The 21,957-nt window shown below is 35.3% G+C and overlaps 1 protein-coding gene across 3 annotated transcripts in view; it reads left to right on the top strand.

The window, feature by feature from the left end:
• LOC111044824 (probable aminopeptidase NPEPL1) overlaps window positions 1-20,470 on the top strand; it is a 29,018-nt gene extending 8,548 nt beyond the window's left edge. For 2 of the 3 annotated variants that reach the window (XM_022330049.2, XM_022330050.2), the window contains exons 4-9: window positions 1,560-1,892; window positions 3,812-4,039; window positions 6,919-7,129; window positions 11,177-11,445; window positions 16,428-16,538; window positions 18,590-20,458. In XM_022330049.2, coding sequence (XP_022185741.2) covers window positions 1,560-1,892; window positions 3,812-4,039; window positions 6,919-7,129; window positions 11,177-11,445; window positions 16,428-16,538; window positions 18,590-18,745 — 1,308 coding nt within the window. In that variant the 3' untranslated portion in view covers window positions 18,746-20,458. Of the gene's footprint in view, window positions 1-1,559; window positions 1,893-3,811; window positions 4,040-6,918; window positions 7,130-11,176; window positions 11,446-16,427; window positions 16,539-18,589 lie in introns of all 3 variants that reach the window. The other variant, XM_039434115.1, reaches the window with a different exon arrangement.
• Window positions 20,471-21,957: the final 1,487 nt, after the last annotated feature.

Genomic DNA, 21,957 nt, shown 5'->3' with positions numbered 1-21,957 from the left:
TGATTGTTTATTTGATTTATCTATCTATATTGTACTGGTCTTTATTATATTATAAAGTGCTGTATAAATTCTATATTCTCTAATTATAATTGTATAATTGTAGTGCATAATATACACTATATTTATACTATAACTATTACTAATTTAATAGTTATAGCCTAAATAAATTATAGTGTATAATTTATATACTCTAAAATCATGTTAAAATATAGATAAGAAATGTTTTGAACTCAAGAGCACAAGATTTAATTTTATAGCCATGCCAATTTTTTAACAACAAATTATTTATTTATTTTATTGTAAAACTGTTGTTGAATGGTGAATAAATTTGATTTGATTCGAAAGCGCTCCACAACGTGAGTAGAAACTAATTAACATTGAGACTGCCAGGTCTAACTAAAGTATTGAAAAGTGATTTTTAACTAGCAGTTCGTAATGGAAAGTGAAATTGAGCAGTATAAAGAACAACTATAAAAGTTGTAAGTGGATAGCCTATACTTACTCTTGATACTAGATTTGCAATAACAAGATTGAAAGAGTTTAATTGTCGAATTGGGGAGTTCGCTGTAATAAATGTTTGAAATACTTGTAATACATATTAACAAGTCTTGAAGAGCTATACTGCACATTTAGCATACACCGTACAAACTTTGTGTTATGTACCGTATTAGTGAGAAAGCTCTGATAATTAATCGTAAAAGATATGCAAAATATAACGTAAATAGTACTGTATTAAGTAAGTACTAAACTCTAATGTATTTTACTATATGACAATTGACAAACTCTAACCGATGTTTTTTTTTTCAATTTTGAATAATTCTGGATTGAAATGAGGAATGTGATGAGCTTAATGTGCTATCGTCTGTGCGATAAAGTAGTTTGTGTTCTTGGGAGTCTAAAGGTCCACGTTATAATGGCAGTGTTTGATTAGCAATGGTATTGCTATCCTTGCCTATCATTCAAAAAAGCGGATAGCGCTATCTGTTTCTCGCTTTACTCTGTTGCCAGATCGTCTTTTAACAATGTAGAATTAATAATTAACAAAATATTCCATCTTAATAATTATTATGAAAATTCATTAATAAATTATTGAGAAATATAATTTCTTGATTAATAAAATATAATTAATTATTTTAAACGAGAATGAACCTTTGATATTTCATCAATAGACCTGTATCAGCTACCGTCTATAGAAGGCATTGACAAGACAGAGGATCGGCAACGTTTTTCTCCTATCTTTCTCCACTGCCATTATAACGTGACTACCGTCTATAGAAGACAGAGGATCGGCAACGTTTTTCTCCTATCTTTCTCCACTGCCATTATAACGTGGACCTCACTATAGTTTCGACATTTTTTTGAAAAGAACACTTAAGAATGACATTAATGTCGAAACTAGTCGTGTATAATTTATAGGAAATATTTCAAGGGTATTAGTTATGTGCTATAACTAAACAATCAAGAACCCCTATTAAAATTAAAAAAAAAAATTGTCAAAATTATTGTTGTTAATTGTTAGCAATAACAAAATACTTTATTATTCTATTCTGTTTTTTCAGGTGGTGTGCGAACGCGACGATGTATTCGCGTCAGCCTGCGCGATAGCACGCGCGTTTCCGTTGTACTCGCGCAAGACACAGCGCAACGGTCTGGCCCAGTGTCCGCGCGCCGCGAACAAGACCGCGAACGCGAACGCTATCGCGACTGCGACCGCCTCTCACACGGTGACCGTTGAGTTTGTGGTGGTGGGGGGCGACTCGGCCGCGGGAGACGTGTCGCCGCTATCCGACGCGGATTTGGCGTCGCTCGATGCCGTCTGCAACGGCATTCGGCTCGCGGCCCGCATCGTAGACATGCCCTGCAATGAGATGAACGTCGATCATTTCCTCAAGGTTCGTTCAAACTATTTTTTGTCATAGTCATTCAATCTCAGCTGTTTCCCATGCATGAAATCAATCCGGTAAACAGCTGTTTGCAGAACAAATAAACACATGATTCTCATTAAAGCATACTCTACTGTAATTAAACATATGTTTCTTTACAGTCGAGTATGTTTCCTAGTTCCGAAATAGGAACAGCAAAACTGCTGCAGAAAAGTACCTTCAGGCTTCAGCGCTCCAGGTGGAAACTTTGTCAACTTCCACAAAATTCCTGATTCGGAATTTGTAAACTAGGTTATGTTTATAAAATGCATTTAGTAACTTCAGCACAAGCAGATAATGTTTTCTATTTCTCAATTATTCTTCTTTAGATTATTATGACAAAAAATAGTGTACGTTACTTGGACGTGAATGTTTTTCAGTGCTAGAAAGAAATTCTAGTCTCGGCTGACGCCTTGACTAGAAACATCATTCTCGCCTGCAAATGGCCCCTTCCCGTCCATGTAACGTAAGATACTATTCCTCTCACTATTTTTTACGTAAGCTGCTGGCCACTAATGGTAGACGAACATGCATGATACACATGACGTCATACATTGTTGTGTCATCACAGTGGAAGGCTTCGAGCAAAATTTCTTTAGAATATGCATCTCCTATTTTTTCTTTGCCTTCACCCTTTGAGGTTAAATTGTTCATTGTTTATATCATTCTTTTTCTCAGCCTTTTCCTACTCAGGTGAGGTCGGCGTTTCGGTTCAGTCGCTTCCAGGAGTCTCGGTCATGGGCTTCATTTCAGTGACCTCCAGTCTGTGTTCATGGGCTTTTTTAACTGTCCAGGTCTCCGCTCCGTATGTCAACGCGGGCCGCATGACTGTTTTATAGAATTTCCCTTTTAGTTTATCATTCATTCTTCTATGACAAAGTATTCCAGTCATTTTCCTCCAATTCATCCAGGCTGTATTTACTCGATGGGCTATTTCGTTGTTCAGTTCTCCCAGTTGAGCCCAGATACTTGAGTTTTTCTGCCTTAAAAGTTGATTAATTTTTCTATCATTATAATATCGTAATCGGTGAAAGACTTCGATCAGTATCAACGCGTTTTCATTCTCTGAGTATTTATCAATTCCAGCAAATAGTTATTTTCTATGTTTTGTATATCAAAACCTGTGTTTCATTTCAATTCAAAATCACCTATCAAATTATGTTTTTTTTCGGTTGTTTATCAAGATCGGTTTTGGTTGGGTATCAAAACCTGTGTTTCATTTCAATTAAAAATCGTCTATCATGCTATGTTTTTCTCGGTTGTGTATCAAAATCAGTTTTGGTTGGGTATCAAAAACTGTGTTCCATTTCAATTAAAAATCGCCTATCAAGTTATGTTTTTTCGGTTGTGTATGAAATTCAGTTTCGTGAATCAAAATCTGTGTTTCATATCAATTCAAAATCGCCTATATAGTTATGTTTCTTCAGTAGTAAATCAACTCATATTCCATAATACCTACCTTCAATTCAATTGAAAATCGCCTATCAAGCTATGATTTTTTTGGTTGTGTATTAAAATCAGTTTATTTTGTGTATCAAACCTCTGTTTTGTGTATCAAAAACTATGTTCCATTTTATTTAAAAATCGCCTATGTAATTATGATTTTTCAGTTGCAAATCAACTCATTTTCCATAATAACTACCTTCATTTCAATTGGAAATCGCCTGTCTATTATTTTTTCCGTTATGTATCAAATCTCTGTTTTGTGTATCAAAAACTGTGTTCCATTTTAATTCAAAATCGCATATAATAATATAGCTTCATTTACATTCTTAAAAGAACAAAAGCCTCTCTGATGAGGTAATCGCCTTTATAGTTATGTTTTTTTAGTTGTAAATCAATATGTAATTTTCCATATTAGGCCTACCTAACTTTGAATGTTGTTGCAGGAAGTGGAGAGTGTGTCGAAAGAGCTGCCCGGAGTGAGCATGACGGTGATCCGTGGCGAGGAGTTGGCCGAGAAGGGGTTCGGGGGCATCTATGGGGTGGGGAAGGCGGCGCTGGTACCACCCGCGTTGGCTGTCCTCTCGCACACGCCGCCCCAGGCACAGCAGACCATCGCATGGGTCGGCAAGGGTATTGTCTACGACACTGGCGGTCTCAGCATCAAGGGAAAGGTAACAAATTGATGGCTTTCTTCCATCACAAAACACTCGATAACTATTCTATGAGGGTCCGGTCGCTCAGAGAGCGATCTGCGATCTTTTCTCTTTTTGATAATTTAGAATTCAGGTCCATCGAACTACATTCTATGAGACAAGCCCTTATAAAAGTCACAATAAAAGTCAAAACACTCATTTATCAAGATGACAGCGATCAAGATAAAGCACAGTTGACACCCAAGGCCTTATTCTCTGTCTTACTGGCTAATAAGCCATATAGTATTTGAGACAGGTCATCGTTGAAAAATTCCTGCATATCGTAATAAGCCCTGGCTCTGAGAAAAACGGGTCACAAGTCACAACCCTCTCAAACTTACTGGTATCCAACTGTTTCACTCCTGCAAGTAGCCTGTTGAAGTAGCGGAGAGCTGCACTCCTGTAGCATACCCGCGATCTCTGGATGCGCACCCTGGGTATGTCAAACAGCACTCGATGCCTGCTGTTATGGTGATGTACATCAGTCCGAGTCAACAAATTTTGTTGATTCTTCTCGATATACATGATGCAGAGAAGAAGGAAGTGGCTGACTACTGTTAGGAACCTAGCCTAACAAAAATGGGCTTGCAATGTGCATGATGTTCGCTTGCAGTTATAATCCTAGCAGCTTCAGTATGTCTACAACCTTGGCTGAATGACCTCACATGAGTAGACCATAGGAGATATGGCAGTGGAAAAGTGCATGATACACCATGACCAGATATGCCTCTGTCACCTGTCCCCTCAGCTTGAGCAACAGGAAACAGATTCGGGACAGTCTCCTAGTCACCTGTTGGATGTGGCTAGCCCAGCTGAGTTTCGAATCCAATACAAAGCCCAGCAGCAGCTTCACCGGTTCCTGATCATGAGGCAGACTTCGCGACAAGCTGCAGATGATGTTTTGCGTCTTGCTCTCCTTCAGTTGAAAAACGATTTCCCTCAGTATATGATCAAAAAGATTTTGAATGCTCTTCCTACAGAAATACCAACCTGACGAATAAAAAGGAATTCAAGAATTGCCTCAGAAACTGGCTTATAAGCAAATAATTTTATAGTATGGCAGAGTTCTTTGGGGGTGCTGCTATATTTGTCAATTCTTGACTGATTTGCTGATTGCTGCTATATTTGTCAATTCTTGACTGATTTGCTGTTGCTGTTAGTTTTTTATGTATGTATTATGTAAACAATTTACATGCAAAGAATAATTAATCAAATAAATGAATAGATCTCATAGGTTTCCATATTTGTCTATGTGATCGAAGATATAGATATAGTATCGCAGATTGTTCTCTTTGTGACCGGGCCACATAGTACTCTTTAGTTTTCAAGTTTTGAATTCTGGTTGTTTTCGGTACATCAAGTTTTCAGTTTGTCAAATTTTTCAGTTCATCTTGTTTTCAGTAGGCCTAGTTTTTGTCAAGTTTTCAGTTTTTTAAGTTTTCAATACGTCAAGTTTTCAGTTCGACAAGTTTTCAATCTGTTAACCATAAAGTTTAGTTAGTTGAATTCTAAACTTACAACATGTCAGCAATGTGATACTTTGCTTAGTTTTCTTTGAGTGGTCGTAGATAAAATAAGTCTTATGTAACTGTTTTATTAGGTCTTAATCACTCTTGATGTGTTCAATCACAGAATACAGACAGAAGGGAAACCAGAATCGTGTTCCAAATGCGCCTTCTTGTAGGGAATTAGATTTAGCCAGTGCCACGTAGAGTGACAGTGATTTAGCAGCTTCTTCAGTCTCAAGCATTCATCATCTTTTTCGCCGTGTCCAATAATAATTGTAGCTTGTATCAGAATTGATAAAACTTATATCAATCACTGAATACTGAATTATAATCATGAATATACGGTAGAATATTACAAATCTTTCTAGATATAAGGTATTTATTTAAATTTATTCAATCTATGTGATCTCATAGAATTTTGAATGTGATTCAGTTTGAGTGTAATTTGAAATTAGCGGCAAATCGAATTCCCTTCAAGATGGAATCTTGGTGCACTGTAAAGTGCATTGGTTACATAGGAAGTTTCTTTTCTGTATGGATTCTGTGTTTCAAATCTTACACATCTTAAATTACATCAAACTCTTGCTTTAAAGACCCTCAATATAAAACCGTTGCATATACTTCTATAAGGGTATAAACACACTGAAAGCGGAGCGGAGCGTGGCGTTGAGGAGCGTCTTGAACAATATAATGTTAAGTAATGAGCTAAAACACACTGGAAGCGTCTACTCATAGAGCGGAGCGTGGCGTCAAACTTTTGAACAAACTGGTTTGTCTTTTGGAGCGTCAAAGTGCGAGTGCCCTACTAATGTACTAGTGGTCTACTCTTGTACATAATAATGCACTTGTTCTACTACATTTTCCCACCATCTAGTACACTAGTATATTTAATGTTTGCCCAAATTCCCCTGTAATGTGTATTATTTGATTATTCGAAAAAGAAAACTCATCTATTGAATGAAATAAAAAGTGAGGCTATTCTAATCCATTTCATCCATATTTCTATGAAATTTAAAAATTTATCAATTCTCTCACCATCTTGTAAATGTTGTGGGGGAAATGTTCATATTTTTCCCCGTGCTGAACACACTGAGTCTTAGCTAATATCCAATACTTTAAGTAATTATTCTCACAAAGTAATGTCCGTGCAAACTTAGACCACGCCATTTTCTAGGCCCTTGACGGTTGACGCTCAGACGCTTCCTGTGTGTATCATGAACGCTCTGACCACGCCACGCCACGCTCCGCTCCGCCTTCAGTGTGTTTGTACCCTTATATAGGTACTGTTGTTGGTGAGATATTGTGAACCACTGTTACCATTACTATAGTATAATTGATGTAATGTTTCAGACAATGATGCCGGGCATGAAACGGGACTGCGGCGGGGCAGCGGCCATACTGGGCGCATTTCAGGCGATGGTGCGTCAGGGTTTCACTCAGAACCTGCACGCCGTCTTCTGTCTGGCCGAGAACGCAGTCGGTCCGCTGGCTACGCGGCCTGACGACATTCACACGCTCTACTCGGGGCGCACTGTCGAGATCAACAACACTGATGCCGAAGGTAACCTCACCAAAATTAACCAAATTCCTTCAACTATTAATTGATAAGAAATTGAACTACTTTTGAATCTAGGTTTGGATAAATGATTGTATCAATAATGTCAGCGCAAAACAGTTTGGTTTATATTTTTCAAAATTGGTGGTTGTTACAAAACACCAGGACCATATTGAACCTAGCACTGTGATTTGTTTCAGTTTTCAGTTTGGTATTTCTATGCATTCTGACCTTTCAGAAATCTATATAATAAGAGAGAGTAGAGTTGTGTTTGTTCGTTTGTTCGCATCAAAACATGTCAACTTGTGGATTGCATACCGGAAAAACGGGAATGATTTAGATCTCCAAATTTTGCACATAGATTCTAAAAATATCAAACTCGTGCACCTGGAACAATTTTCCTTCTAGATTTTACAGAATTAATGTTCAAATTTTCATCTATGCTACCGTACATGAAGTTCCATAGGCTACATTGTTGAAGCCCAGAAGTGTGTTTTTCTATGAGGTTACAAGACAATGATTTTCGAACGTCCATGTAGCGTAACGGTAAAACGCTCGCTTTCGGAGCGATGGTTCCTCGGTTCAAATCCCGATTCTTCACAATTTTTATGTTCTTAATTTTTTCCCTCGAAACGTATTATTATCAATTATTTTTTGAAGGAATTTGTTGTCATTACAATTTAACTTGGATTTTATCAAATAATTATTTTTAATGTAAAATTTTGCCACCAGTACAAATGAAATGGACATAGTCTTCATGCTGTAGGCCTATCATTGAATTTCATAAGAAAAAACATGAATAGATCACAATAAAATGAGTAATAATTTATATTCTTCAGTTATAATGTACTATCAGACACAAATTAGCAGTGAAACGAGTATTTTAGGTATTTTGTTTGGAATTGGGAAAACAAAAGGCTGCCTGATTCAAATTGAGGAGGATCTAATCGATACTAAAATTTATTGATGTATTGAAAAAAATCAATATGATTCTGTAAGGTTTTCAAGTATTATGTCTTCTTTAGTTTTCTATACTATAATAAAGGAATGAACTGGCTTATACACGTAAGGAATAGGGAATTATGTTTGACGCATCATCACGTCTGAAATACTCAACTGATTAATTTGAAATTTTGCATATAGATTCTCAATTAACCGAGGATGGTTATATGCCTATTTTCAGTTCTTCAAGATTTCATTACGTCAAGTTTTTAATTTGTCATGCTTCCAGTTGTTGTATAGAAGCAGCTGAACATTTCTTTTAAAAGGGACATTAGATGATAGGTATGATTGGGGATCCTATTCGAATAAAAATAACTGATTTTCTGTCGCATCAAAACAGCACCTATTTCTCAAACCGTTCAAAAGTTATTCTCATTCAAAGATACTGATAAATCATCCATCTATCCATCATCTTTACTATAATAATGGAAAAAGCTGGCTCATACAGCCAGCCAATTTTCCGTGATGTAGGAAAATTATGTTTGACGCATCATCACGATGACTGTATTTTCAAATTTCGAATTCTTTGTTACGTCAAGTTTTCATTTTGCAAAGTTTTAAAATAGACCCTTGCGAAGCACGGGTTACCCACTAGTTATCAATATAGGTGTAAATTATTCTACTTTGGACCACATTTTTAAAGTATATTTTGTGTCTCTACTTTTGTTATAAAGCCTTTTCGTTTCAATTTCTGGTTATTTTAATGATTTTTTTTAACCAACTCTCACCACCGGGCAAAGAGTTATCTTTTTGCTGGTGATGCCTAGATATATTATAATTTGTTCAGTTTTTCTTCTCCATGTATATGCATGTATGTGTAATTTATTGTATTATGTACATTTTATTTTTATTTTTGCACATGTATGTATGTGTATGAGTAAACGGTTTGTTTTCTTTTTGGCGATATTGCATGATAAAATACAAGCTAATAGTTTGTAGGTCTCTTCACACTTAGCTAGGGGCCACGTGTGGTCCTATCTCGTCATATCTCCCATTGTTAAACCCAAGCCAAGAATCTGTCCCAATCTCATTCGTTACTTGGATTTAACATTGTGTATTGGGCCTAAGCCCCGGGCTTAGGTGAATGTCGCCCTGAGCAAATGTTCTACTAGCACCCCCCTTATTACTATAATGTAAAAGCAAATAATCTATGTCACTTATATGATAGAGAAACAATAGCGTAAGTAGATATCCCATGGTATAGGGCGTTTATGTCGCAACTTTTACTGTTATATCAAGCCGATTATTGTCGATTTTTTTACTGTTTTGACCGTGTAAGAGTGTATGAACGGCACAATATGAGAGACTAACAGCGTCATAAAGCTTCACGGGAAAGAAGTACGTGGACTATAGGCTTGAGATAACAGTACAAGTTGCGACATAAACGCCCTATACCATGAGATATCTACTTATGCTATTGTTTCTCTATGCTTATATCTTATGAAGTGAATAACAAGAGATCACGTATTTCAAACGCAAAACTGTATACCTCTTAACATTCTTCAGACGATTCAAAGCGGAAAATCCTCTCTCTGCAGAGCAGTATTGGTGACTGAATCTCACCAATGCAGTATTGGTGTCTGCTCTGCTTAGAAAAATATTCTAAAAGCTTCTTCAAGATTTGAGAAAGTAAAACTTCAATTCATGTTCTATAATTTATTCAAACACGTCAAGGATTCCACCAGGTTCTTCATTCTTCCTGTTATCCATACATTTTGAAGTGAAGATATTCATTTTCTCTATTCACTTCTTATGGCATTTGGGTAGGAGGCATTAAGTTTGTTCGCAGCTTGTGGTATGACCTCTTTCTGTGATTCTTTTTGAACAAGAGCAGAGAGTAAGTTTTGGTATTTAAATCTTATCAGTTACATTTTTTAAAGATATATCAGTTTATAATTACCATGTTTCTTACTATTTACATTTTACATTTCCGGTAGCCTGTATTATATTTACATGTTCTGTTCTATTTTTAAAAATCTTGTGTCAGATATTTTTAGTGGGTATTTTGATTCTCTAAATTATTTTCATAATCATCATCTCTTATTTGCGCCCTCAAAAATTTGGCGCCCTGGGCAAACGCCCAGTCTGCCTATTTATAGTCCGGGGCCTGGTATTGGAAGATAGGACGTATTTCAGCGTAGCTGAAATTGAAGACTCAGTAAGCGTCGCCCGAGAACTGTCATAATCGTTCTTAAACCCTACTTCCCAGCCTTGTAGCAAAAAAAGCATAATATTATTATCATAGATAGTTGTCACGAGAAAAGGCTCAAGGGCCTGGTGGACACATAGAAAGTGATCTGCGATCAGAGCGATTTTAGGTACCTTATCTATAAGAGTTTCAATTGAATTTTTCATCTATTTACCACAAAATATACGTGGTTTGACTTTCACAGAATTCAAAAAGTTTTTTTTTCAATCAAATCAATTTATTTGCCATTCGAACAAAAACAATATAAACTTAGACACTTTAATAAGAGAAGCATATAACCTAGATTTCAAATCAATCACAAGTAAGATCAGAAATAAAATAATTTGATTTTTAAAAAAGAATGCTTTTGCAATGTGACTGAATATTTCAATTGTAGTTTAGACTTAGATTTTTTTTAATTCAAAAATTCTTTATTCATATCTCTATTTCCTTATTCCAATTCCTGGGAGTGGAGTAGCTTGGGACCACCTGACTCGGCTTTGGCTATGATGGATTGGACTGGAAAATTTGAATGCGCCGTTAAAAACTGGATCACAATAACTGGAAGACATAATATAGAAAACATAATTTTGAACAATATGTGAGCTCACTCGCCCAATGTATTTGTACCCTCACTCTAAATTTAATGTATTACTACTACACCTGCTCTAGAACATGGGCTTCCCATAGTTGAGTAGGTCATTTCCGAAAAAATGCAATTTATTTATATTTGTAGTAAATTTCATAAAATGAAATACATTATATTGTATTTTTCAATATGATGTATATTTTATTGATTAGATTATTTGTATTGTATTGTATATTGTCTGTTATTGTAGATGATTATGTGTTGTGATTGTCAGGACGGCTGGTACTGAGCGACGGCGTGGTTTACGCTCGCTGCGACCTCGCAGCCGACGTGATCCTGGACATGGCGACGCTGACCGGCGCCCAGGGTATGGCGACGGGCAAGTACCACGGCGCCGTGCTCACCAACAGCCAGGACTGGGAGGAGACGGCGGTCAGGGCTGGTCTGGTGTCCGGAGACCTCCTCTTCCCCATTCCCTACTCGCCCGAGCTGCACTTCCCCGAGTATGCGTCCGCCGTAGCCGACATGAAGAACTCTGTTGCTGTGAGTCGACTTTCTACAATCCTATTATATTAAGCGAGCAATTTCTGTATATCTGTTTATATTTTTATATCTGGTTATTTATGTTCAACGGATTTTTACGAAATTTGGAACACAGTAGGTTTATGATATAAAAATTCGATTGCACCTGTTCTCATCCCTGGGAAAACTCGCTGAAGGACATGAAAAGGATAAAAATCATTCATCCTTGGAAAAACAGATGATAATTTCGTCGTCTGTCGAAACAGAAGATGCGTGTGTGGGAGAGAGACAGAATTATTTCCAGCTGTGTAATCAATCAGGGGAGAAAATAATATTATCCAGAAATTTCAATCGAATTGATCAAAATAATCTGATTTGTTGACATGACATGATAATCATTCTAGAGTATATCATAATTTTCAAAGTTATTCATTATTTGACAATTTTAAGTGATTAGTGAGTGTTATTTTGTTATTCAATTTGTTTTGTAAATAATCTAAATTAGAACTTTTTTGTTTTTAAATGTTTGGACTGAAAATTAAACCTGAATTAAGTGTATGGAACATAACCTACTTTCTGGACTATTTATAGTGTATAAATCAAAATTCGGGGTTGAAACAGTTTTTGGGTGTGCCTGTTAGTCCTTCCCCAATCATTTTAAAGAATAGTGTTATGTTTATTAATAAATAACTAGCAAAGCTCAGTGCCCCGATATTAATTCTTTAACAACTATAGTCCGTAAAAATTTACTTCTGACTTGAAGGGAATATGCAGCGCAGTGAAATGTGAGGAGATCAGCCAAGTACAGTGATTAATAGAGTCATGGGTAGAAGCGCTGTTGCCAATTTGTCAGTCGTCTGACCGCTTTCAGACAGGAAACTTCGCATGTGTAGCACATGAACAGTCACTAGAAGTTGGAGATTGCTGGCCGTTTCAAAACGGGAACATCGCGCCTCTGTATCCATCCCGCTCTATGCTTTCTCTGCTGCTTTCTATCTTTCCATAAGCAACAGATGCTCTTTTGTATCTTCTCAAAAGCAACGTGATGCATACGAAAAGATACCTACACAAAGAGCTTCAATGTATCTCCCTAAGCAACAGATGCTCTTTTGTATCATCTCATAAGCAACGTGATGCATCCGAAAAGATACACAAGAAGCTTTTTGGAGCTACTTCCTTTTAGAGCAACACAGCCTATCTGCTGACATTCGTTCAACATGCTCTTTCCATTGTTGGTGATGAGTTGCAACTCTCTCATTCATCAAGAATCTCTGTGTGTAGGGAGCTTCCTGTATCAAGGGATCCTAGGGTTTCTGAAGCCTGATGTTTTTGCAAAGCCGTGAATATTACCCCGCGAACCATACATTGCCTAAATGGCGTTTCAATTTCGCGAGGCAAAGCTACGGGTCGCGAACTGTACATTAGTCAAGTGTACTTTAATTGTAAGTTTTTAACATCTGAGTTGAATGGGTGGTTTTGAAAACTTGTTGAAACAGACCTGGATGAGGCTCTGGACTAATAAACCGAAGATTAGTTCAAACTTATTGCACTCCCGGACCGGGCAAGGTGCTTTTTTCGGGTGACTACCGTGATTCGGATGGACACGTTAGGTCGTCGGTCCCGGCTGTGTAATAGCAGTCGTTAGGTTATGACAGAGGCCCTGAAATTGTTCAGATGCGACCCGAAAACACTGATACCAGACCTGATCCAGCCTGGTTAGTCGATATTCATTGATTCAATAAGTACATTATCAAAATGATAGGGAGAGAAAAAATAATGTAACCTTGTGCTATTCCTCTCCCATATTTAGATAGGGTTACACATAGTCCGAAATAGGTTAAGTCTTGTAGTTCTTCACGTCACAGAATTTTCAGTCATTAAATATGTTCACAATGTAGATTTTTAAATTTAGATGCTTCAAAACCAAAAATAGAACAAATATTTCACATTATTATCACTTGAATAGATGAGATTCAAATATTAAAGCAATCATTTTTTAATATATTATCATTATTATTATTGCACTGAGGGAACGCCCTATGCTTTCTCCAATGCCATAAATCCTAGTTCGATCTCAGAGTTTCCGAGAATAATAAAACTCCTAAAAAGAAAAAATCCTGAAAAGTTCACTTGAATTCCTCAAAAGTATGTAATTATAAATTAAAATATCTAAACTTAATGTTTTCTCCTTGCATCATTCTTTTCTATTTGTTTGTTTCTATAGAGTCTGTCTGTTTTTAAAGCTTTAATTCTTTTTGTAGGCTACAATTGATAACTTTAATCTTGCGAATAGTATGTGAATTTATTAATGAATTTGTACAATGAACAAATAAATTTAAATTTGAATTTGAGACAAACACCATACGGATAAGTAGTGGAGGTTAAATGAAAAGGCAGCTACCGGGACCATGTAGCACAGTTTCAACTCTGGAGAACATGGAAAAAGATCTAAAAACAGGCTTTAATCATTATCTAATCGCGTTATCTGTAGATTTGGATTCATATTAGGGTCAAAGATGTTGAAGCGCCAAAGTAATATTTGGAGAGTAATTTTTCAATTGAAATAGAAAATGAAACTGTAATAGGAGGAGGTATTTATATAACCAATACCCACACCTGACTTCATTGTAACGGGTGGAGGTATTAATAACACTACCCCACACCTGACTTCATTTGTAACGGGTGGGAAGCCAGGGGGGGATTTATTTATGAGAGGACCCAATTTTGTAACAAGGGAAAAATATAATAATAATAATTGCTTTTAAAATCTCTTCTTAACTATAAAACTTGTTCAAATTATTTGAATCCACGGTTGGGAGCTTTGGATGGATTCGTTCATGCAAATGCCAAGATCTTCACTATTGTTTAACAACACCTGTTTTAGCAACTAGTAACTTATCACGAGCCAGGAACGTAAAATAAAAGATTTTGTAGAAATGCTACTGATATTAATTTATTAGTTGAATTATACAATTATCGGTCATCTTTGAAATTCTGTTACATCGAATTATAATATTCACTGTAATCAATCCGGTTATTCATTCAATTACTTGTTTCAATATTACAACATTTAAAAATTTAATTTCAAATAATATTTCTCAAATTACTACTTTATCGCAATTATAATTGATATTTAGTCAAGAATTTGCCAACTCACTCTACAAATTTAGGGCCTCGGTCAATTTATCTGGTCAATCTATTTGAGCTTAATAAAATAATTTTGGCACTCACCATTGAATTGAAAATTTAACAAATAAATCGGCACTCACAATCACTCACGCTTACATTTCAACTACGGTACTATTTTTCAGACTACATGTTTTTAATTTATACAAAATAAAAATAACAAGGAGATTTTTCATCTAATCAGGCCGAAGCCTAAATTAGAGACCGAGACTTGTTCTGCGACTACATCAGTTCTTCTCGCGGTGACGACTCGATTAGAACTGCCGCTCTTCCACTCAAATTTTCTGATTTGCAAGAAAACACGTGGAGCACCCGGCCTAATAATTTCAGGTTAAAACGTCGTGGGGTCACACGGTTCAAATACATTTCTAAATACGTTTGCATTAATTTCATTATGAAATCCAAGCCAGTACAATGGAAATGCTAGAAGACTGCAGAAATTTGGATGGATAAGAAGCAAGTTAGCAAATCTTTTATGGTAACACAAAATTTAGGTGCTTACTTTGTGAATGAATAAAACTAATTCTTTAACAATCAAAAACAAGGTTCACTAGAGTTCATATTGGAAAAATTTAGTTCAATTTTGATCAGTTCAACAACCTGAAAGAAAGGCACAAAAAACCTACAATTCAAAACTCTCAATATTCCCCATATTGCAAAACTTACTGTCAAATTATTCTTGTAAGAGAAATATTTAGCTGTTTCCATAATTTTCATCAACTCTGTATAAATGAAAGTTGCGGGTTTCAAATTTTACAATGCAACAGTTCTTGAGCGAGTTCTCCAACCCAGGGGGTTCTAGTGATATTATCTTTCGTACATAGGTTAGTAAAATTGCATGTTCTAAGAAATGTATTTCTGCCAATGAATAATTTTTTAAATTTTAAAATAGAGGAGTGTTGTCCATTTGAAAAACATACGTTTACCGTGGAGGACTGTAAATTTTACATTCACTGACTACAGTTTTTTCATTCTTCCATTTGTAGGTTGGATTGTACCTTCAAGATTCGAGTTAAATCCAAAAAGTCAAAAATTTTCAACATTTACAAAATTTTAAGAAGGCTCTACATTTGTATAGTGGATTCAAGTTTTTGTTCTTGTAAACTTGAAGTTTGCAAAATACATTCATTTTATGCGAAACTTGAATTCATGTAAACTTAGTTAATGTGAACGCCCCTTAATGGCCAAGCCACATGAGAAGTTTTTCAGACGATTCATCAGGTCAGGGCAAGTCAATATGAGATTCTCTTGTTTAGTTATATCATAGAGAAAAGGTAGCACTTATGTTATCTCTTCTCTATATAGTGTGGTCCACGTTATAATGGCAGTGGATAGAGATAGAAGGATAGCGATGCCGATTCTCTGCATTAATTAATTATATTTCTACACTGTTGAAAACATAATTGTCATAGAAAAGGATAGTACCACCTGCTTTATCGAATGATAGACAAGGATAGCAAAACCAAAGTTGATCAAATACTGTCATTATAACGTGGACATTACTATAGCTATATTGATCAATTGAATCCATGGGTAAAGATAGAATGATTCCTGGATTAATAAATGCTATTCCTTATATTTATCTTGTACTGAAAATATTAAACTTTCTTTAGAGTTGAATTGTGATAATATTCTATTCTAGGTTATCATAGCTTTCCTGCTATTCATTGAAATAGCGCTATCCAGCGCATTACCTACCTCTATTTGATTATTATACTTTCAGAAAATGGGGTTTAATGAATTGAAATATTATAACATAATGACTTCGTTTCCAAGTAATTCTGTCAAAATAAAATTTCTTTCTTTTTTCCAAACAGGATAGAAGTAATGCTCTAAGCTCGTGTGCTGGTCTTTTCATAGCTGCTCACCTTGGATTCGAGTTCCCCGGCTCATGGATTCACATAGATATGGCCAGTCCAGTCAAATCGGTGAGTTTTGTGAATTCCTCAGATCTTCCAGTTATCAAATTGTCTAGTGTATAAAATTAAATGAACATAACCTTAAAGGATCTGTTCAATTATGTTTTACAGGTAAAAAGAAAAGTTGAAATATTTGCAGATTTGAAATTCCTGACAAATATGCATAACACCCTATTTTTTATTGTTGTCTCCTAAGTATAGCAATCGATCAATTGACTTGAGTCTAGTTCAATGGTCGCCAAACTTATGAGCCTTTGAGCTAGAATATCATTTATAAATCTTCAAGTGAGCTACCAAGGAATATTAGACTGAAGACAGTACGGTACGCAAAATGAAATTTTTACACCTTTATTGCCCATAAAGATACATTTCTAGTGTTGAAAAGTTTAAATCTACTCATATCATAGCAAAACGTATAACAAAAGTTGAAATGTACATTTCAATGAGAGCAGTGGAACTCTTTTTTGGTCAAGTATTTTCTTGATGTTAGGAGTGTACGTTGTAGCCGCCATTCTGATGCAGTTGTCCAAATTTTCATCAGTCAGTCTGTTCCTATATAGATTTTTTATGAATTTCATACTTGAAAAGGATGCTTCACACAAGTAAGTAGAGCTGAACATGGCATTCAACCGCAATGCAACTTGAATAATATTTGAATATTTTTCTCTGGTGCAAATATTTCCAGTTGGAGAAAGTGATATGAGAGACAGATCATTTTGAAAATCGACAAATTCTATTTCAACTGAAGCCTGATCTCCACCAAAATGTTTTACAACACAAGCTGCAAAATCTTCTGCATAAATCTATAAAAGAGAGTTGATGAATTGTACCATATTTGATATGCTTTTAAAATCTTGAAATCGTTGATCAAACTGTCGTCTCAAGTCTGAAAGGACTGTAACGTACCGTATTATTTGTTATTGCTGCGGTGCTATGGAGGATTTTTCTCGTCATTGATTTTCTTCAGACTGGGAAAGTGTTTATATCCAAACTGGACGACATTCTTTTGCATGAGCATCTCTTTGAGCTACCAAAAACTACCCCACGAGCTACCGGTAGCTCGCGATCGACTGTTTGGCGACCACTGGTCTAGTTAATTCTATATAGCTTTAAGCAAATGCTTGATTGTGGATGAATAAAGTTTGCCAGTGAGACCCACGTTATAATGAAAATATTTTATTACATTGATGTTGCTCTAGTCTATTATTCGACGAAGCCGATAGTGCTATCCTTTTATAATTCCGCAAGTTTGCCAGAATGTTTCTCTACAATATAATAAATTGAAAAAATATTTAATCTCAAATATGAAACTTTATTATTAAATCATTGAAAAATACAATTTATCGGTACAATACAATACGGTATCTCCTCTCTATGATTATATTGAACACTATATTTGAAAACTATTTCAAAAACTTTTTCATATTTCCTAAGTAGTCCGGGCGCAAATGTCATGAAAAAAGCACTCCGTGGTCATTTTTGGATAACAGCCGTGGAAGATGTCTCAATTTCTTCGTTAGGTCTAGCATAATAAGGATCGTGATGATGATAAGTCGAAATCACAGGCACAGGCAAACACCTCGAAAACAAGATGGCCGCCAAATTTTTCAGGGATTTGTTATATCGCTTGTATTTCAATAACCGTTCAAGATATTCAACCGTTTTTTGAACAAAAATATTATCTTCCTCTACAAATCTTATTCCATAGCATTTCCCTCTAAACCGCATATTTTATAAGTTATAGCCCCCCCCCCCAAAAAAAAACAATTTTTTCCTATTTCTTTCAATTATAACTTTTTGTGAAAGGAATACAGAGAAATTTAAAATCTATGTAATTTAGATGGTTTTTCAGCTTTCTTCAGTGAACCCGTACTATAGTGAATTAAAAAGAAACAACAAAAAACTGAAGATACAAAAATCGAAAATAAAACCGAATACAAAAAGATAGTGTTCGAAGCCTTTCGCAGTGATGGTGACATGTGTGTACACACATCATGCATGTTCTGTCGTTAGTGGCCAGCCTTATATGAAGGTTTTAAATGTTAAATTGTTAATTGCAGGGAGAGAGAGCCACAGGCTACGGAGTCGCTCTACTGGCATCGTTGTTTGGCTCCCACTCGAAAGATCAGCTGTTGAAAACAATAGGAACAGGTGTTTTTGGTGATACATTCGAGAACGGAAACGGAAGTGCCTCCAAGAAACTTCGTCGTAAATAATTGTTTTATTCAATAAATGTTTCTGATTATAGTAGTTTCTATATTATATTAAAAATACAAGTTTGAAAGATTTGTGGAGAAATTTCAGCATTGTCTGATCAATCATATTTAATAGCTATGCCTAAAACCAGGACTCCCTACATGCTAGGAGGTCCTGCTATAACCTTTGAATCTGTAGTAAATGAAACATTTCAAAACTTTGATATTATTCGATTTTTCTGTCCCATTAATGATATCAATTTGATGGTAAAATAGTTTTGATAAAGCAATAATGGATATTATAAATTAAATTTATTCATTAAATAAAATTATCCTGAAATTACTGTGTGAAATGAAACATTTCAAAACCTAGATATTACGGTATTAGATTTTTCTGCCCCATTAGGTATCAATTTAATGGTAAAATAGTTTTGATAATTCAATAATGGATATTATAAATTAAATTTATTCATAAAATAATAAAATTATCCTGAAATTACTGTTACTGTGTATCTAGGATGTAAATTATCATGAATAAATGCAAATAATGATCATTGATTGAAGTAGTACAAAATGGAAAATTCAATAGCAAAAATGTCAAGATTTTTCACTCCTAGGCCCAGCTGCACAAAATTCTGTCAACTTTTAACCCTACAGAGACACACTTACTTTATGCTAACACAGTAGACACACTGGGGTGTTGAATACCCCAATTTAATTTTGCATTTTTCTTTGAAAAATATGAAAAAACAAGTAATTAGACCATTCTACATCATTTCTTAATCATTTTTGTTCCATGTGCATGCAGAAATCAAAAGTAAAGCACTGCTTATCAATATTTATACTAATTTTAGAAGTTCGTATGTTCCGCCTGAGTTTTGGAGCTCCTAATCCGGTTTGAACGAATGGCTTGATCATTGCCAATGACAACTTCACCAAAAACTCAAGTCTCTTCATTTTATTGTTTTGAATCCAAAGTTGTAGAGAATCATAGCATTCATTCCAATCTGATCCATCATCCCATGCCACATTCGTAGTGACAATACAAGTAAATCTTTGTAATAAAAGTGTTTGATAAAAGTCCTACGTAAAAGACACTCTGGGGTGTTAGACACCCCAAACGAAGAACAAGATGAGCTGGTGACCTTGTAGAATGCTATTATCACTGACTGGAAGTGGTGGAGAGTTGTAGTTGACAATACTACAAACCTAATTTAGACTGGGCATAAATTCCCATCTGTTTGATATTGTCAACTGCAGAATAGAAAAAAATCCCTGGGGTGTGAAACACCCCAGTGTGTCTCTTTAGGGTTAATCACGATTAAATTCGTTATTTAATCGAGATTAAAAGTTAACAGAATTTAGTGCCGATTCGCCTTAGCAGCCTTTTCCCGAAAAAGTTTTCTTTGTTTGGTTTTTGTGAAATTAATCACACTTAATATTGGAACGGTTTTTGTGCAACCCGGGCCATATACTATATTATCAAATATCCTCCCTATCAAGGGAGGATAAGCTACCATTATATTCCTGATGATCGGTGTATTAATGTTACTTGGAATAAGAAAACATAGTAAGATAATGTGTAATGAATAGATGTTGGCTCAATTAAAGCTCAGAATTAGATGAAATGACTGACTAAATTGAACATGATAATCTCTCAAGTTTCGTGATCAACTGTGTTATTTCTTTCGTGATGATAATAAATTGATGTGTCAAACTTAAATAAACTCTAAATTTTGTACATTATTTGTGAATTGGTTTTTCTATTTTGATGTGTATCCTGTAGTTATAGCGAGTTGAAATGCTACTTTGCAGATATATGAAATGCCCATATCTTTACGTACGATTTGACGTATTTACTTAACGTATTTGGCAATTCTGATGGCAAATTCTAGTTTCTCGCATGAAGATGCTAAGTTTCAGCAAAATTAAGATACTTTTAATTTGAATTTGAAATTATTTATATTAAAAAAACCAAGAACGTTTTTAATTTTTAATCAGCTGATGCTATCCAGTTCCTGTACAATATTATACCATACTATTAAACGAGCAACTTCTGTTTTTATGTTATATGTTAATATGTTTGTACTTCACCGGATCTCGAAAACGGCTCTAACGATTCTCACGAAATTCAGAACATAGTAGGTTTATAATATAAAGATTCGATTGAACTAGGTCTCATCCCTTGGAATACTCGCTGAAGGACATAAAAGGATAATTATTAATCATCTTTGGAAAAACAGCTGATAATAATTATTTCGTCGTCTGTTGGTGATGGAAGTGAGTGAGCGAGTTCATGTGTGGTGGACTGTGTAAACATATGACTCAGCTGTTGAACTTTTGTAATCATTCAATCAGGTACTTAGTGCCGGTTGCAAAAAAGCCGGTTTATTTTCAATCCTGATTAATTCCAGTAGATCCATCTTTTTGAAATGGTCTTCTCTGATTTGGTGATTTGGTTCACGTGAAGTTAATCAGGATTAAAATCTAAATCGGCTTTTGTGCAACTGGGCCTTTGTGAGGGAAATTTGCCTTCCCTTTGGGAATTAATCTCAATTTACAAAGAACATTTCTGTATGAATGTTATTATAATTTATTCTTTCGTAATACATTTTTTATGCTTTTGTACACCAGAGTGAAGCTCGGTCCCCGATATTAGATATAATAAGAATAGCATTAGCTGATAAGAAGTGAAATTCGCGTGCATGTGGCACATATGTATGTAGGTAGCTTTAAGGTGCGTAGAGACTTGAGCACCACGAACGAATTTCACTTATCAGCTTATTATATTTTTGTATTATTATGTACAGAAACAGTGATGTACAGTTATAGTAATCATAGCATCAGCTGAAGAAAAGTGAAATGTGCGTGTTCGTGTGGTTCAAGTCTGTACGCACCTTTAAATTCGGTTGAACCTCACACCATATAATTTTGCTTGACCTTTAAAATGTCAAGGCCATATCTGGTGCCCCATACTACCTAATAAACAGTAAGTTACGAAACTGTAAAAAAAATTGTGGAAATTTACAATGTCGCTTATGCTTGGATCAAGATGTTCTAATCACGAATCTGCATCAGAATTGCAAAATTGGCAACCATTCAGGAATTATGGACATTTTGGATCTTTGAACATTTCTCTTTCACAGTGTTACATATGTGTGATCACATATGTGCAAGTACACGTCGAATCATGCATCAAGCGAAAAAAATGTTGAAAGTGCCATTGAAACACG

Source organism: Nilaparvata lugens, chromosome 8, assembly GCF_014356525.2.
Source record: "Nilaparvata lugens isolate BPH chromosome 8, ASM1435652v1, whole genome shotgun sequence".
In the NCBI taxonomy this organism is placed as follows: Eukaryota; Metazoa; Arthropoda; class Insecta; order Hemiptera; family Delphacidae; genus Nilaparvata; species Nilaparvata lugens.
The sequence above is the reverse complement of the archived record's forward strand: the minus strand, read 5'-3'. Positions and strand labels throughout refer to the sequence as shown.